Consider the following 16,152-nt stretch of genomic DNA (forward strand, 5'->3'; position numbering starts at 1 on the left):
TGGCGTTTGTGCCTGTGGGCGGTGGGTTGTGGAACACATGACCATTGGAAGTATGTTTCATATTAAACGCAAATAATAGGACCTACTATTTTTCTTTCACATAGAAAAAAAAGAGGCAGAATATTTGTCATTGTATTTGTCATCACCCTAATTTTGAACATTATTGGTCGAATGCAAAGCTTTATTGATCTCGGGCCAGGATTTTTTTCGGGGGGGGGGGTAGTCGAACCAAAGCTAACCTTTTTACGATCTGACGGCCGTGACTCGCCAAGTACATTTTGTAATTGTGTAAGTCAAGGAAGTTCTCTTCAGTGATGACACTTGCGACCGTATTACACCGGACAGACTAACGCACGTAACCGCCGTTTCCAAATGTGCTAAGTTGAGCGGCAAAATAAATATCGAGGGGCAAGCGAAGTGTCAAATTGAATGATAGATGCGGAAGTGAAAACGGTGACAGCTTTCGAGCGGCCTAAAGGCTTACTGTTTATCTGTGTGTATCAGGCTAAAGCAGAGACTTCAAACGGAAGTCTAGACAGCTACATTATTATTCACAGGGTATCTGAAGCAATGTCGATAATAATAACGCACTCTATACGATAGTGTTTTGAATTTGAACAATCCGACATCCAGCAACAACCAATGAAGACTTCAGGACTCCATTCTAGGAGCCCCTATGTTCACTGGTACCCACTGCAGCTATCCCTGTTACATCTTTCGTGTGGTAAACGAAATGCATCTAATGAAGGCTCAAAGAAATTATAGAGGTTACCAGCGATCTTTGGTACAGTATATGGCTACAGACCAGAAGGGCCTATATAAAATTCCAATAGACACCAATGATAAATTCCCAACTTGAAAAAAATCGGGTAAAAAACTCACACCTCTCACAGGTAAAGAAAACAGACACATTAAATTAAAGCTTTATTAACCCTCTTTCGTTTTCTGTTCACACTTATGGGGCTACCGATGACATAGTGGATTTTCCCTCCACAGATGAACACCGCTAAACAGTAGTCCTGGAAAGAAGTCCATCCCCATCTTGAAAAATGATCCATGCACTCCATTTACAAATAGAGCGACTTTCCGGTCCAATTTCATCCTCATTTTTTTTCAACAATTTAAGTTTCAAGTCCGGATAAGATCTTGGACCTTTATCTGCAAACCCTCAAGTGCAAGGATCACAGCACACTGAGGGCCTACGAAAATGATGATTTGGTCGGCGTATGCAGTTTTGGGCCTATTTACCGGTCTGCAACCATTAATAATATTATGTGAACCTTTGGGGGTACCGTCAGGCTTCGCGGGTTATTTTTCTTAGTACAAAATATACACTTTCCTTTGGACCCACGATTTGGACAAAATGCCCGAAGGGTATACCTTCAACCCAATGCCACATAAATTGATTACCCTGTACAATAATGAGTTGTAAAAATTATTGCTTTAAAGAGTTCATTTACCATTCAAAAGCTTGTGTATCAAAAAATGTTACCTAACTTGGGTCCCCTCCTTCGGTTCTATAGTACACCCCTACCCTCATTTTTTCATTGCTTTCTTTGGCTTCTTACTACTCAAGGATCCCGAATAGTGATTTTGAGTTTCTCTGATGCTAATGGCAAAATTCTTCAACATGTTTTACATTGTCCGACCAAATTATAAAGGTTAATGGCAACGATAATCACGGTAATATACCGACTATCGAGTGAAAACTATGCCGCTATTCTCAGCATTTCTTCCACAATCATAGAAAACGCGTCCCCATCTTCGGACGTGGGCGGGTAGGAGTACTGTAACTTCGGGGCGGCCTCAGCCAGCCGCCGCTGCATATCGGCGATCCGAGATTCGGGAATGATTCGCAGTCGGTCAACGACGCGAACGGCTCCAGACAGGACGTCATCCAACGGGATGTTGACGGTGAAACGCGTATAGTCCAGCCGATCCTGAAACGGGTAGGTGACGGAAGCCGATCGCTTCTTGGGTCTGAAGGTGACCGGGATGCAGCCGGCCATGACGGCGTCGTAGAAGGATTTCCTGGTCAGGGAGTCCCCCGGTGGTTGCAGGCAGAAGACCGAATGCCTCATCCAGTCTACGACGGGCAGCTGCATGTCCCGTCGGCACTCCGGGGTGCTGTACCACACGGCGTACCGTCGCTGCTTGCTGGAGGACGCGGTGAAGGTGGCGTACCGCTGGGACGTCCCAGTCATGTGACGCTTCAGGATCACCCTGACATCGTGTCCCTTCCGGCTCCCGACCGCCATGAACATCCGAACATCTCTGGTGGTCTTCCTGATATCACTTGGGAAGCCAGCCTGATTCTGTACCCCTAAAGATGAGGTATAACTCGAATCAAAGTGACCGTAGCTCGGGTAGGGCGCCACGACCATCCGCTTGTTCGTCCTTTTGAAATATTTTCGCAGCTCCTCGTTTACCTCTTCCTCCACGCCTATGAAGGTGATCCCACCGGTCCTTTCGGTGTCGCGGAGAAGCGGGCAATTGCTGGTCCAAAATTCTCGCTCGATCTTCCCCAGGGCCATTAAGTGTGGCCTCCGTGGGGCACCGGAGCTCCCGAAATACGGGGACGTGGACCTAAGGTAACGCCACAAGTCTTCGTAAAGTTCACTGATATCCATTTCGGAATTCACCTTACAGGTACAAGCCAGGGCGGCGTAAAAAGGCACGTAGAACGCGTCTGCTTTTTCGGCGTCCAGAGTCCTGTGCCGGCTCCGCAGCATCTTTTCGTGGATGATGATCTCCGAAGACAACTGGTGGGTGTCGCGGTACGACAGATAATCGTGCCGTCGCAGCTCCGGTCCCATCCCGAAATGATCGAACTTGTAGCAACCGTCAGAATGAGCCTGCGAGCAGCTAGTCAGATTTGTGTTGAAGCGCAAAGGGAGATCGTACACGAAGATTTTGAAACGCGGAGGCGTTTCTTGATTTCCCTGCTGTCCGTGTTGTGACGGGGATCCGTGGTGACCTATGACCGGATCGGGCAGACTGCGCTGGCCGTCAGGTCCCGCTGAGTTTTTGACACTCTCCAGACTATTCGGGGATCCTGGGCTGTCCTTTTCCGGGTAGGCCTGTAGGCGCTTCCTGTCATGTTACAAAGATAAACGAAAATACAGACATCAGAAATGAACCGTTGATCTTACTGCGGACGGGACGTCAGGTGTAATTTATATGACCATGAGTTTCGTTTCGACTTAACCTTGATCTGCTGTTAACGTAACAAGTAAAGGTGGCATTTTGCAGTAACACACAACGAGAACTGTTCTTATACCTGTCTGCTACAGGCCTACGGTCTTTACAAACCAGCAACAATTTCCAACTTCCTCTAATTTTCTCCCTTATGGGCCTGGGAGGTTCAAATATTAGACCAAAAGGTTGAAGTTCGGGCACTTTAATGGATTCCGAAAGTGTATAATGTTCGTAACTATATGTTTTCAAACAGTACTTAAACGGAACAGAAAATTGGTTTACATGAAGCCTCGTTGTCATTTCAGCATGGCGCAAGCTTAATAAATACCACATGTGCGCATGCCCAGAAACACGTGACAGTGGGGAAACTCTGCTGCCACCAAGCGATAGGAAACTAGACAAACAACTTGGTATCTAGTATTTTCCTCCCCCGCTTTAATATCGTTATAGTGAATTAAGGCTACGGCACGCACTTTGCTTCCGTTGCCCAGCAGTGATACCAGTGATGAATGTTTCATGCACTTTATATATAAGGCCAATGTCAATTTGGTAACTGTGGTTCAAGGTCTTTTGATTGCTGTGAATTACGTTCACGGTCGGACATTAATTGGCAAATTCCGTTAGACTTCTATACCGAAACGTATACAATCCTGATTGTATAATGTTATTTTCGTGATTGCAAACAAATTGAATCATGTGGATGTATTCGACTGGAGGTGGAGCAATTATTGAAAACTGAGCGACCGATCAACGGTCTGGGGAGTTACTTCAAGTAACACAAAAACAGTAAACATTGTAAGAAAATAAAACAGTAAAAACTGGATAAATTTATAAAGGAGAATTTTTTTTTTGTAATTTCAATATTAAAGGGTAATCACTTTGTGTCAGTTCTAACATGGCCAAACCATATCGAGTTACAATTTGAAAATCACGACAAACGCATTCGGTAAAGGAAGACACAATGTGAGGTATATTTTCCCACAGTATCATATAACCTGGGGCTAGAAACGACCTTTGATTTAATTGCCTGATGGCTAATGTCACACGGAACGGAAGTTGTTGAAACTGTAAAGCATGGACCCACAAAGCTACTGGCAAATATTGACGTCATTATTTTATGATAGACTTTCGACTATCATTTTTTTATGGAAAATCGGCAGTAGAATGTTGGAACTACTGACAGAGGCACAATGTGCCTTCCGCCAATGTCAACAGCACTTGTTTTTGTTTTGGTTCAAGATGATGAACTTGAAGTTTAACAGAGCATGCTGGCTATAAACAAAAGGTCGAGTTTACCATAATTGTTTGGTCGAGACACCATATTCGTGTTTTGTCTCACAACTGCAACGTAGGGCCTACGCCATTCCGGCCTGTCACTAGCCACTTTTTTGTGCAGAGTGAAACGTCAACTTTTTGTTAACATTGAGAGCATCCTGTTCTCCTGTTTGCTGGTCCCAGAGGGACCAGCCTGTAATCATCTTAGACTGACGGCCGACTCACTGACTGTCACTTCAGTGAATTAGACTTGCTTTAACTCTCGACACTGTGCCAGTCTCAAATGACCGGCCTACAGTCCTTTTTTACCTATTTCACTGACGTAACGACTACTGGCAGACTGACTCACCAACTGACTGTTATTTGGGAATTAGACTTGCATTATATTATAAGCCTCACTTTGGCCAAAAACAAATTGACTACCTAGATCCCTTAGACCAAATATGGGTCTACGACCAGCTTTATTATAGGCTTGCCAAGACTTGGTTTTCGTCTTTTTTCCCTTTTTTTTTACCTTTTCAGTATTTTCTTGTTGAAAACAAGGTAACCTACCTGAAACCCATATTTGCTGCCAGCGGCGAAACATCACCTATTACGGGCTGTTTAAGCCCAGCGTCTCCGCCCTCGTCCCTCGCGCCCTCCGACCCCGCCCCTCCGCTCGCCAACAAGTTGATGATCACTACGGCGGCCAGACAGCCCACGGGCAGCCACCGGCGCCATCGCCTCCGAAGCCACCGCAACATCTCGCCGTCTCACTCGGGGAGAGACAGCGTAATCGGCACGGTCAAGCTGTCTGGGTCTCCCGGTCAAGTCGGACCGGGCTGTCGGACTTGATCAAGCCTGTGACGAGAAAAAATAATCGGAAAATATGATGAATTCCAAGGAATGCAGTTTTCGATACAAGTTCGTGTACGTGCATGGATCCGGATATGAATGATGTACCAAGGGCTTTCTCGATCAAACTAGCAACTGTGTAGTCTTCACATCCAAGACTGGATGTGTTTTTGTTCTCCTAATGCATGCAGTCGGTCTCTCACAAGCGCGGTCAAAAAAAAGTTCAGTCTTGGACCAAGACTATACACAATGTGATAAAAGTACGTCGGTAATTGAGAAAGGTTTCATTCGGGTTAAGGCTCATGACTTTACCACAAAATTGATTATGTACGTTGACAGGGATTCGCTGGACAGGTGGCTCCTCTCAGTGACTAATTGTGGTTCAAGGTGAACCCGAATTTGTCACTCAACTGAGCATTAACGTATCTTGGGCTAGATCAGAGAAACGGGCCTTGTTTCACTCGTTCAGTCACGGCGAACCCGGCCAGGGGCATGCAAAAAGGCAAAACTGCCCTTTAAAACCCAAGAAAACGTGAGTGATCTACGACCGAGCGATGAGAAAGCCCCGAAGGATACGTGTACCCAATGAAAAAAAAAAACTCGACACTAATTTCTACATGAACAGAGTTTTCAACGAGTGATTCGCGGGGTCAAAAAAAATGACAATGTGAAGGCTTTTTCGTCTGTCATGTCATTCCGATCACGGTCCAATTGATTCAGTACACAAGTTGAGGAAAAGTACAAGTTGACTAATTGGGTTGTGGAGCTTAAAGATAAATGGGGGTCACCCACTCACCCCATCCCACCCACCAGATGATTAACTGGGGGCATCCCACAGGAAGAAGGCATCACTTAGCGAAGAAAATCCTCTCACTGACTGATACCGATACGGCATGCGCCTCACCAAGAACGAAATATAAGTGTGATCTTGTTTGGTGCAAAACGATTTGGCTAGATACCACAATAAACTAGGGTTTGTTGTTGCGAGAAAATAAATCTGAGAGGTTGCAGGCCAATGTATTTGGATCGAAAAGTGCCAACGCCTGCCCAAAATAATTACGACTTTAATTTGTCTTACAAGAGTGTTTGGTCCATCCCAACATTGTCTTGAAGTTGAGGATTTTGTAAAATATTTAGAGTCCCAGCTCTGAAAAGGATTGTTAGCTTGTACATGTAATTCGGAGGCTCTATTTGATTGAGTAACCTTGGAGAGTTCCGAGTATTTTCTTGTCTTTAGAAGTTGGGTTTGTACATATTTTTTATGCGGGGTTGCCAATGGCAATATCCACACATTAATTCCTGCCGTGTGCATGCACGTGGATGTCTACCAATGTGACCTAAATTTAGACAATATTCCAACCGTGTCATAGCGCCTATATAATTATTGCTCCCATTTTACATTAAGTCAACACAACAGTGAATTACGGAAAGAAATGTGAACTACGGTGGCATCCATCCCCCCCCCCTCGAATTTTCCAAGCATAAGTTACCACTTCAAAGTTGACAAAATCTTGACAAGAAATCGCCGCTGCTGCCCCCGGGGGACCGCACTGCCCTCGCACACTCACCGCGCAAGGTCCCCGCACCGTTTGCGCATGAATCACGCTGGGCACTACAACCAAGCAACTATACTATTTTGTTAATTTGGCCCATATGCTTGGCCGTCAGGATTTAGCGCTATCAATCATACGGAAGAATTCCATGGCTACTGCCCTTGTGGTGACCGTGGTAAACACAGAATGCAGTGACTGCCACATAATAATGGACCCACATTCATTTTTCCAGTACTATGTACTTTGAGACCATCACTCATTCTGGATATTCATTGGGATAGTAACTATTGTGCCTTCCCTCGTTCTTGTTTTTTTCGTTTGTATTTGATTTCTCCAGCAAGGGTTCCATGCGTACTGAAAGAGAAATTTGGTTTAGTAAACTTCAAGAAAGCAGGAAAAAACAGGTTTTGTTTATTAAAGCTCTAATAGTATACTATTGAAAGTGTAAAACACAAAATAATCCCTATGAAATAAAAAAAAAAACCAGACAAAGACAAGGCAAGGCCTATTGAAGCTTGCCTCGGATCCCACACATGGCTTTTTTTTATGCATCTGGTGATAATCAGCCTGATGTAACCCATATTACGGGGTAACCTATACGATAGCACTGCCGGCTCTCTTCGCCAGCCAACAACAAGGCTATAAGTCACAGTCAGTCAGTCAGTCAGTCGGACTTACAGGGGAGAGGAAGGCAGACCCTTTCTGAGGGACCAGCACAATTATCTCATAAAAGTCGTTATAATTTGGTACATATTATGTTGTTTTAAACAAGGTTAATAGTGGAACCAAAACTACATGTAAAGTGAATCATACCGGTATCAACGAACTTTGGGCATGGCGGGGAAATTCGCCGATGTGAACTCCAGACCACTTTGGCTGTTATAAGACCCGACATTCAGTGACCTTCTTGTTTTAACTGACCAATATTCAATAATCCTGACAGCGTGTGGGTGGGCCCAGACATCACATCAGCCGGCCGGGCAGGTGAAAGCTTCTTTTGCCGGGATGTCTCGTTTTGCATGTTTTGGGACGGCGCTGTTCGGATAACAAGCAAAACAGGTCGAACACAACCCTTTTCTTGTGTACATCTGCATACGCAACAGACCGAACATTGAAACAACTCAAAATTCGAAATTCAATTGGTTATTTTGATGGAAGCCCATATTGGTCATGTGCTTTATGGCATTTCAAAGAAAACTGGCGAAAATAGAAGTCTCTATTTAAGTATAGTTAAATGACAAAGTCATGCACTTATTACTGTGTACCCTATTTTGATGGAGTTCGAAGGGCCCGCCTATGAATAAATTCGGGTCATTGAGTATAATCCTAAAATGAGACTGTAACATAGCCTTGCTCTCTTGCTTGTCTCGATCAGTTGCTACGGGGTAAAATCTATCCATTGCAAAATCTTTTGAGTGGAATTCACAGAAATGTCAGTGGCACTGGACCTTGCTGTAGAATGCTATATCGACTGACAGTCACCCAGGCAAGGTCGAGACTTGAACACAGTCTAGGGTTCTACCAAATAAAATATGCATCCGCGCAGAATCGAAACAGTATAGCTCTATGATCAAGGGAGGGATCTCATTTTAACCCGTGGCACCTTTGCCATCTGCCATCACGCGAATGTTTTGAACTGATTGTCTTACACCCAAAACACCTCCGAGGAAGTCTTTTATGTGAACCATATATTCCAGTATTATGATCTTAACCATGCACTTAAAATACCTTACAGCGCGTGACTTTCCCCACGAAGGCGAAAAGAAGTAAGTTGGGATGACCTTTTAAGCCTTTTCCAGATTGGCCTGGCGCCTAGGAAATCTCAAGCCAAGTAGCTAACTCAAGGTAACATTTTGCTATCCGGATCTGTTGGCTTGGATCTGGAGGAGGAGGGTCTGGCTAACTCAATGTTCCAGTCCCAGGACTACTAGTCTTGGGCCAAGACTGGAGTTTTAGTTTTATTCCCCTAAAACAGCCGGCGCGTGTTAGCTTGAATCCAGGGCGCACGAGATCTCTTAACTCTTCAGCATTTTGTATTAAATCGCCGTCATTTCCAATTGACACGATGCAGGGTGTCGAAACTCGACCACTTCCCAGTCTTGCTACATTCTAGATTCTTCGGATTGTGATGGCAACAACCCGACAATTCAAGATTTTCTTGATTTTATATACCGACTATTATAATTATATTGGTCTAACGTGTCATGACACCATGACCGCACAGCATCTCAATATGAAATTATTTTTGCTCAACCTCCTAGCCAGCCAAACTTTTTTTTTTTATTTTTTGACCAACTCCTGCGAAGTATTATGCGACGGAACTCGGGAAGCATTCTGATTAAGCCCTAGCTCTATGATTCAACTTTTAGCGTTAGCATTAACATCACATTAAAGCCCGCCCACACCTCCAGCGTCCATGCATCGTCATATTCTTACAGTCCTTTTTTCGATGTCTGCAAAAGATAAACTCCATTCACCAACGGAAGGACATAATAAACACTCAGGACTGGATATCCACGGGACGCAGCGGAGAGTTCATAAAAAGTTCAGATCTCAGCCAGCCGCTCAGATCTTGAAATGCTAAAAGTTGGATACGATGCATTCGATTTTAATAATGTACTCAAAGTACGATTACAGTTCATGTATATCCCGAGACGACAGATAACATGCGGGATAGTTCGGTCTCCATTTTTTCTCAACTACCATGACAGATTTTAAATATAGGGCTCTCTCACTGATCCAAGTGACCCGGTCTATACATCCGGATACTGGAAAATCAGCGTTGCCTCTGCTAGAAAAGCTTTGCTCAAGTTCTAGCGAGGGCTGTTCTCAAATACCCTGTGACTTACAACTCGAATGTCTTCGATCGAAAAAAAAAACCAATAAGTGTGCCAGGCGGACACCTTTAAATTCTTTACGAGCACGGAGTCCAGTTGCAAGACCCTAAACATTGTGATTATTAATTTTGTTTTAGCTCTGGCAGGAGCTTCTATACGTGTCAACTCTTTGTGGTCTGTCTGTCTGTCTGTCTGTCGGTCTGTCTGTCCCAAAAATTTACCAAAAGTGTGGTGTTCCATATGTGCTATCGGCGTCGCATTTTTAAGCTCTGCCATGGAACATTTTGATCGATTTCATACAATACAGACTTCTTGCAACTTCAGCCTCGCTAACACGGCCAGAGCTGTATATTGTGCACTCGCACTTGTTTTCTGTTTTCTCATAACTTTAGTAGCCACTGAGCTAAACTGCAATAGGTTAGCTGTTTTACTTAGGCCTATACACCTTACTTAAGATTTTTGGCAATTTGTTGCTTCGAAAGTTCGAATGAAAAAAAAATGCAGAAAGAGCAAATGGTCCTATAATGTTTATATACCTTTAATGTAATAAAAAAAAACTGATTCCGCCATTTTGTACTAATTACTGACCTAAAAAATATCTCAAGTGAACCATACATGTACATAGACCCCTTGTCTGACAGAATTTGTTTCTATATCCTCTTAGAAAGAAATGTTATCGTCCGATAAGGTATGCATAACCAGAACATTTTGACAAATCGTGTGCAGACGATCTTTTGACAGCCCGACACCACATGATCGTAATTTATCAATTTGTTTGGTGAGTTGGGTTATAAGAGGAGAATGTCATAATATCGCATGACACGCCGGTCCAAATGGTAAGATCATAAATCAGAAGAAGAAAAAAACAGACCCCGAGATAAAGCAAGTAAAATTCATGCCATCTGATTTAGCAACAGATATTGGTCGCAAGATGGTATCGGCAAATTCGGCATCAAGTTTTCTTATAAAATAGCAGCTTAAATTTACGTCAGTGTGACCACAAGAAAGATAATATCGTGTTGGTATTTGTGGTCGAGACGATCCATGCAGCTTGCTCTACTATGGTTGAAGTTGTCGATCGTCAATTGACCCATGAGACACCCGCAAATACTTCGATAGCAGTTTCCATAAACTGTTTAACACCTCAAGCTGATGTGACCTCACTTACCCTCTCGACGGCTCACCAATCAAACGCTAGGTCGGAGATCATCACAAGCAGCAACGTGTGCAATACACCTGCCAGCAAAACCTCCCATTTAGACAGAGAGTTACCAAATTTCCTAGCTCCGACTTAATTCATGAAGTAAACTTGGTCCATTTCTTAAAAAGCTCAAATCGGGATCAGTTCCAGAATACGAAAACATACCTTACAGGCATGTCGTCTTACAAACATTATTGAAGGTTTTCGGGCCCCACATCTACTGGAAGTCAATCCGTTGTGAAAACAATCGCTCGTCCAACGGGGGTTAATAAACTTGGGTTCGAGTTACCCTCCCACGGAGCCAATTTACACACAATGAAAACTTGTTTGGTTTGCTTGTTTGTTCACTAACAAGGCCTAGGTGGTGGTGGTACCATGGAGGTAGGAAACCATATGTTAGTTGGATTTTACGTGTGGGCTACTAGTAAAGCCATAACTCCCACTCGTCTACATAAATATTTCCCGCCTTTTTGACCTATTTAGATCGGTGGCAGAGATGTCTGGAAAGGAGAAACTGAAATGTCCTCTTGAACTTGATCGGGCACAGACGGAACGATTACTTAATCCAGATCCATTCATCACCGCATATCCGTCAAAACCATGGAGGTAGGAAAATGGTCAAAACAAAGCTGTAATCGCTCATTGAGCAAGGACGCATTATTATGTTTGTTGCTCAAACCCTAAAAGCAACGGGATTTGCGTGAATTTCTCACAGCCCTTTTCTCAAAAACGCTGCAAGGAATATTCTGAGCTCTTACTACCCGAACATCGTTCCCAAGATCTACTTTGCACCTCCAGACAATAGTAGCGCAGCTATAGTGGGGGCGTACTGCTCGACGCCATTGAAACGAGGTTGCCTGAATCCGGGCCTATCCATATCAGATGCAAGCTCTGCGAAATCATTAGGAGGAAATGATTTTGGTTTGTTGGGGTGTTTGTTGGGTTGTTATGGTATGTGTTTGCACGCACACCCCGAAACCCTAGGCTTGGGTGGTATAAATCGGCCCAATTCAGTTTGCTTTTCTGTGGGTAACCACTTCCGATGCTGAAAAAACATTATCCTCCACGGCTGCACGGATTATTGTTTCACGTAATTCAGGCAATTTGCATGCTGGATGTTAATGATTGGTACATCCTGTCCTTGACATGAACATCGATGTGCACTTGTCATTGTCCAATACAGGAAATTGTCGGCGTGATCGCCCTATATACACTAAAGTCATATGTTATGTTGGACACTTACTGCACTCATGCCCCTGCAGTTTTATATAGAGCCTGGTCTGAGATACCTACAATGCAAAAGGTGTATCATATAACGGAAAAATGTTCCTTCATGGTCCGGTACACTGTCATGACTGTAGTACATGATCCCATGCAAAGGTTTCTTTATACCAAAAGCCTATTCATCCATAGAAAATCTGTATGCACGTCACCCAACTCGCACTTATCCAAGCAGAACTATGACAGCATGTTCAAGATCTAAAAACCGGCATAAAATGACACAAAACAATGAGTAATTCCCTGACCTATTTCTCACATCACATTTAATCATGAACTTTTTTCACAACAAATCAAAAGTAAAACACAAAATAAGTTGAAGTTGTACCTGTAATTTGTTATTCCATCGGTGGATCATAAGCTATACTTCAGAAGTTCAATCCACAGCAACGAAGCACATCCATGTAGCCAAACATGTACCACAACACAATACATACGATCGGCACAACATGCAGTTAGAGTCCAAAATAATTCCAATGGCCCGGGGCCCGACAGAACAATTTCACCAAAATATTATCGCAACATATTTCTCACATATTTCCTTCGCAGCTTGCCATCATATGGCTCTTGTCACACCAAAATATGAGACCTAATACTTCACATTCCGTCCTTCGGGAACGTTGGCCATTAATATTGCCGCCCGAGCAGCACGGCGGCACAGCACACAGTCGCAGTCGTCTGCTACTGCTAGCTGTCAGAAATGCTTCTATTTGCGTTGTGACTTCACAACTCCAATTTCAAGTCAACGCGACGATAAGTTTGGACCGATCCATTATTTTCTAGGGAAAGTCTTGTTAGAAATAATATGGCTTTACAAGGACACAAAAACCGTAGAACAAGGAAACGGCGGTTAACCAAAAAAGTGCGAACACAAAGCAATACATTTTCCAAACGGCCTTCATGGTCGCGATTTAAATGGCCTCCATCTACGTTCTTCATGTATTTTTTTTACGATGATTAGCTAGCTACCCCAATACAAGCTGCAAAATGTAAGGTGCCACATTTCACAAAAGTTTCCTCAGGGGGCGGAGACGAATTGAAAGTTGTATAAACCACTTTCGGTTTGAAGTGACCCTGCATTGAGTCGAAAACTGATTTCTTTGCCCGACCCTGTTCCTTGCTCTATGTATAAATCCACACCTACACAAAATGGTGGACAGGTTTCGGTCAAGATAATCCAGACGGGGGGATGATTAACAAAATCTGTTCCTTGCTGTATGACAAAATGAAATCGAATTTGCGATGGTTCGCAGCAAGGGCGGATCCAGAACACAATTTTAGGGGGGGCCAAAAAAAAATTTGGTCCCCCAAAAAGTGGGTCTAAAAAATTACGGCGTGGGGTTCGGGGCCCGCTAGGGCCCCGAAAAATTTTGGATTCTAGATGCTCTGTGGTGCGATCTGAGGCAATTTCTGACCACTTTAACCAATTTTTTTGGAGGAAAAGATGGTGGTGAACTCATTGCCTGCCTTTATTGCGATGTCACATTAAAAAAAAAAAATTGGTTTCGTTTTGGGGGGGGCCATGGCCCCCTTTGGCCCCCCCTGGATCCGCCCTTGGTTCGCAGATTGAATTATACAAAGTCCGCTGGCTGTCGGGGGAGATAAAATACCCGTGGCCAAAGCACAAGGGAAACCTCCTTGAGTTTTAATGACTGTTGCAATTGGATTTTTAAATGGAATCGCTGTAGTCAATGTCAGAACATTGTCGAACAACATCGTATGATATTTAGGCCAAATAAAAAAAAACATGTTTAGCGTCCCTGCCCGCTTCCTTTTTGGAGGCCGCCTCCTTTCGAAAACAAATGATAAATTTGAAACAGTGACATCATTTTGGCCTCTTTGTCTGTTGCATCTAGCCCATATAAAGCTGGTAATGTCATTTTCTGAGTCCAAGTGGCGGCTACTTAAAAAAAAGCTGGCGGCCATCTTGAAAAATAGACCGGCCGGTCTTTTTTTTGGGGGGGGGAAGGGGCCTTCTCCTTCCTTTTTATCAAAAAGGCAGGGCGCTTAAACTTTTTTGCCTAATACATGTATGGTTACGTAAATTACGTAAATTACGTGACAATCCATTCAGGAAGTCAGCGGTATGGCCGGGGTGAAGCAACCTCGTCCCCAGTGCTTACTTTATTTCCAACCTCGCTTCCAATAGTAAGCCCTGGATAGAATTGTTTTTCCTGTATCCTGATTCGATACCGCAATTTGCTAATAATGGATTTATATCGTGTAGTTTGTGTTGTTATTTCCAACGTGCATTACGTGTTTTCACGATCATTGTAATTATAACGTCCACGCCTTCTCAATAATACTCCTTTTCTTTCCAGTTTGCTCATGTAGACATGAAATGTGAAACTGCATATTGGCGGGCCAGATTGTAACATTTAAACTTCCAAAAAAATCGCGTTTTTATAACTCACGGCGCGACGAATTGATACTGTTTTTACCCCAGACACCGCATACAAAAACAAACGCTAATGTAACGCACATGCAGGCCCCAGACTATTCCTCATTTGCAAACGTGTTCAAAAATCTTGCACATATGCAAATGATCCAATACCAGGGTGGGAGAGCAGGTAGTGGTGGGCGCGTACTGCTCGACATCCTCGGGGACGAGGTTGGGTGTGAAGCCATATAAGTTTGCGAAGTGAGTCTCAGAACACGATTTGTTACAAGGCCGGAATTTTAACATTGACCGGCCACACACTGGGTTTCTGTTCAAAAGTGTGAACCTCAAAAAAGTTTCTGCCTTAAGATAAAATGGCTTCACACTGTTTTGCTCATGAATAGCAGCAACACCAAAGAGGTACTTTGTAAATGGCAATATGATTCAAAATAAAGATAAATCGGACATAATTGATGCCTTAAAATGACAGCATTAAAAACAATTCATTTGATGATCCATTTAATGGTTCGTGCGTTGACAGGTACAGGTCATCAAGGACAACCATGGGACACATCTTCACATGACTAAATTAGTTTCCAATGATGAAAGGTTTGCGGAAACACCATGTGCGAATAATTTATCAACTAAAAGAATGGTTCTGAAAAGAACCAGAGGTATAAACTCGACGTCAGTATGCTCTGACCGTCTTCAGGTAAGTTTATACCTCTGGTTCTTTTCAGAATCATTCTCTTACTTGAGAAATTATTCGCACATGGTGTTTCCGCAAACCTTTCATTATTTAGTATCTCCACCATGCAAAGCCTCAAATCTTACTTAGTTTCCAATGCCAATCCAGAGTTCAAAACGGCCTTCAGAGAAATAACGCAATATTTATCCATATTTATCCTTGCTCTATGATTTATCCTTACCTTCAACTTGCTCGGTATCTGCTCAGTCATGCGGTTTTGCTCATGCAGATTGCAGAATCACCAAGCCGGAAAAGCTCAACAGTACCACGTCAGGCGTCATCAAGAACACGAACACGGTTAGGTCCGGAGCTGCCAGACTGCTCGATTGCTCCTTGTCGAGGTCAGTTCGCCACATAAACAGCTTTCACCCCTTCACCCCATCGCATCGACAAACAAGCCTAATGGGCTGCCTGATGACAAACCGTCCAAACAAAAACTTCTCGCTCCCATCCAAAATGTCATCATTAACCCATTGAACTGATTTAACCAACGACTCAGCGTACGCGTTCGCCCCAGGCGATGGATCATCATTCAAAGCGCCCCGACTTTACAAAAGTTTATACAAGTGGCCCTCTAAGAAGAATAATTACGTATTCAATGTAAAGCGTGCGCGCGGAGTAATTTGTTTCGCAGCTTTTTTTCTGAGCTCAATTCTAAAAGATATGGCACTTGTGGAATTGCATAGGCCTACCTCTACACTAATCGCCGTCCCTTCACTCTCTTTATTGATAGGCTGTAATTTGAGATCACTTTGAGATCCACCCTATTGCGCAACTCCTATCGATGATATTGCGAACGGGAATGTGTCGCTCGTAATTTGGGTTACGCGCACAAAATGTGTGTAAAA

The 16,152-nt window shown here is 43.5% G+C and overlaps 1 protein-coding gene across 3 annotated transcripts; it reads right to left on the bottom strand.

The window, feature by feature from the left end:
- Nucleotides 1-901: 901 nt before the first annotated feature.
- LOC119744526 (probable xyloglucan galactosyltransferase GT15) lies at nucleotides 902-16,033 on the bottom strand. 3 transcript variants are annotated; one of them, XM_038220485.1, is made up of 3 exons: nucleotides 15,486-16,033; nucleotides 5,026-5,313; nucleotides 902-3,093 (listed from the first exon to the last, which is right to left on the bottom strand). In XM_038220485.1, exons 2-3 carry the CDS (start codon nucleotides 5,214-5,216, stop codon nucleotides 1,710-1,712), a joined length of 1,575 nt encoding a protein of 524 aa, XP_038076413.1. In that variant the 5' UTR covers nucleotides 5,217-5,313; nucleotides 15,486-16,033; the 3' UTR covers nucleotides 902-1,709. The 3 variants fall into 3 exon arrangements, with proteins under 3 accessions (XP_038076413.1, XP_038076423.1, XP_038076432.1); XM_038220495.1 differs by lacking the exon at nucleotides 15,486-16,033 and adding an exon at nucleotides 12,505-12,902; XM_038220504.1 differs by lacking the exon at nucleotides 15,486-16,033 and adding an exon at nucleotides 10,866-11,149.
- Between the last annotated feature and the right edge of the window lie 119 nt (nucleotides 16,034-16,152).

Source organism: Patiria miniata, unplaced genomic scaffold, assembly GCF_015706575.1.
Source record: "Patiria miniata isolate m_02_andy unplaced genomic scaffold, ASM1570657v1 HiC_scaffold_12, whole genome shotgun sequence".
In the NCBI taxonomy this organism is placed as follows: domain Eukaryota; kingdom Metazoa; phylum Echinodermata; class Asteroidea; order Valvatida; family Asterinidae; genus Patiria; species Patiria miniata.

Coding starts and splice junctions, on each gene's coding strand:
- LOC119744526 (XM_038220485.1), bottom strand. CDS start 5,216: ATGTTGCGGTGGCTTCGGAGGCGATGGCGCCGGTGGCTGCCCGTGGGC. Junction 3,094..5,025: donor GCAGCAAATATGGGTTTCAG/GTAGGTTACCTT, acceptor GTAACATGACAG/GAAGCGCCTACAGGCCTACC.